Source organism: Postia placenta (assembly GCF_002117355.1).
Source record: "Postia placenta MAD-698-R-SB12 unplaced genomic scaffold POSPLAscaffold_520, whole genome shotgun sequence".
Classification (NCBI taxonomy): Eukaryota; Fungi; Basidiomycota; class Agaricomycetes; order Polyporales; family Adustoporiaceae; genus Rhodonia; species Rhodonia placenta.
In genome coordinates this window covers 1-2,055 of record NW_020170351.1, presented here as the reverse complement: position 1 = coordinate 2,055, position 2,055 = coordinate 1, and the positions used below count along the sequence as shown (strand labels likewise).

The 2,055-nt window shown below is 67.9% G+C and overlaps 1 protein-coding gene across 1 annotated transcript; it reads left to right on the top strand.

Moving 5' to 3' along the window:
- Positions 1–90: 90 nt before the first annotated feature.
- Positions 91–1,436, top strand: POSPLADRAFT_1063732 (hypothetical protein; the record flags this gene model as incomplete). Its single annotated transcript, XM_024481712.1, has 3 exons — positions 91–217; positions 286–480; positions 769–1,436. 3 exons carry the CDS (start codon positions 91–93, stop codon positions 1,434–1,436), a joined length of 990 nt encoding a protein of 329 aa, XP_024332494.1.
- Between the last annotated feature and the right edge of the window lie 619 nt (positions 1,437–2,055).

The following is a 2,055-nucleotide window of genomic DNA, read 5'->3' as shown; positions in this document are numbered from 1 at the left end:
ACTGTCCTGCTTGTAGCATAAGCCCTTCGAGGCACCCGCGCCCCCGCTGACGTCGTCACGTTGAGACACCATCCCCAGCGCGCTCACTGCATGCAGTCCACCACTAGACGGCCTCCCCCTCCTGGTCCTGCCCGCCCGCTCTACGACTCGCCCGCTGCGCCCGTGCAGGACACCAGACAACAAACGACCGCTACGCACGCCGCGCGTCCGTCTTCCGGTCTGCCCGCTCAACGCGACGGCATCTGTGGCCTCCTGGTGATCCTCGGCACGGGGCATCGCGCGCAGACGAGTCGCCGTTCGTGGAGCCGGGACAGCCTGTGCATGATCATGCGCGGCGCGATGAGAAGGCGGCGTCGATCTGGGACACGGGCATGGGCATCGTCGGCAGCGCGCCGCGGGACGTCGCATATGTGATGCTCGTCAGGCCCCGCAAGTCGTCCCTGCGTCTGCTGCAGCTCATCGCGCTTTCGCTGGATCCTCGTGCGTCCAGCGCGCGGACGTAGTGCCGGGCTGCGGGCTGCACGCGTCAGGTCGCGGGAGATCTGCAAATGGTAGGAATCTGACGTACACATGCAGGAAAACGTTACCGGGAGCCACAGGTAGGGCACGGCAACCACGTACCACGGCGACCATCTTGATGCTATACCTCCCTCCCTCGTCTTGCGCGGGCGGCGAGTCTGCTTGCCCCTCTCGCGCTGCATGGCGTGCTGGTCGTCCTCTGTATGCCGGCCCACAACACGGCGCTGCCATGCGCGGTCGGTCGAACAGTCCACGCGCGGCTCGTTCCCCAGGCTTCCACTCCCCCAGCCGACGTCGCGGACGAACGCGGCCGGTGGTGCTCTCCGTCTAGGCTCATCCCGCAACGGCCCCTTCAGCGGCGTCCGAACGTGTCCACGCAGACGCTGTCTCCGCAGCCTGGGCAGGTGTTTAAGCTCCTCGGTGGGTCCAGCGTGCGTCTCCTCTGTCTTGCGCTATTGCTGCGAGCATTCCGGTGTCAGTCGCGCTGCCACGGGATGCTCGTGCACGCCGTTAGCGGTGTTGCCGCTCCGGGCCTGCGACAGACGCGCAGTACGCGCCGTTCAGAGGCGTGGATGGTCCTGCTGCCGAGGCCACGGCCGCCATCGACTGCCGCGGGTGTAGAGGACAACGTCCGGCGGCATGCACAGCGAACATCCCGGTCAGTCGCGGGCGTGTCGCGGGCAGACGCGTACGAGAACGTGCCGAGTTTGCGACGCGTCATGGGGCGGCAGCGCACGCCGTCGCGCGCACTGGAGCTGCGGCACACCGTCGCGCGCACTGGAGCTGCGGCACACCGTCATCTAGGGAGCACAGGCGAGGCGCACCGCGTGGGTGGGCGGCCGCTGCGGTTGCTGGAGCGCAGCACGGCGGCGCGCGCGCAGAACGAGCCGGACGGGCGGTCGCACAGACAGACGTGAACGCGGGACGCGGGACGGGCACGAAGGGAGCAGTCGTTCTACAGCTCAGCGCGCCTGGAGCGGGGAGAGGGCGGAGCGTCGTACCCTCGCGGGCTCATCGGTTCCCGGGCAGGCTCCCGCATGGAGATGGTGATGGGAGCGGGGCCGAAGAAGGAACATTGTCTGCGACACATCGGGCGGCACGGTGGGTGCGTGCGTTGGCGGCACCGCCGTCCTGCTCGCCACTGTGGTACTGACCCCGCCCATGAGGATCACCAGTCTCGCGCGCCGAGGATGTGCTGCGGGAGTGCTGGGCAAGCGTTCCGGTGTCTGTCTCGACGCCGCATGCCAGCTCTTGCGCGGTGCGTGATCCGCGGCTGCTCACACTCGCTCGTCTCGCGCGCGCGCTGCTTCTGCCTGCCTGGCTCGGCCTCTTGTCCCACCGCGTCTCTCCGTCTAGGCGACCACCTGTGCTGCGTGTGCGTGACTGACTCCATGCTGCCGCCGTCTTCATCCATAGCAATGTCTCACGCGCTCCTCCCGCTTTGCTCACGCGCTTGTCTCGCTTTGCTCACACGCTCCTCACCCGGCCGCAGCACAGCCGCTGTTGTATCCCCCCGCTTATTCACGCACGCCTTCT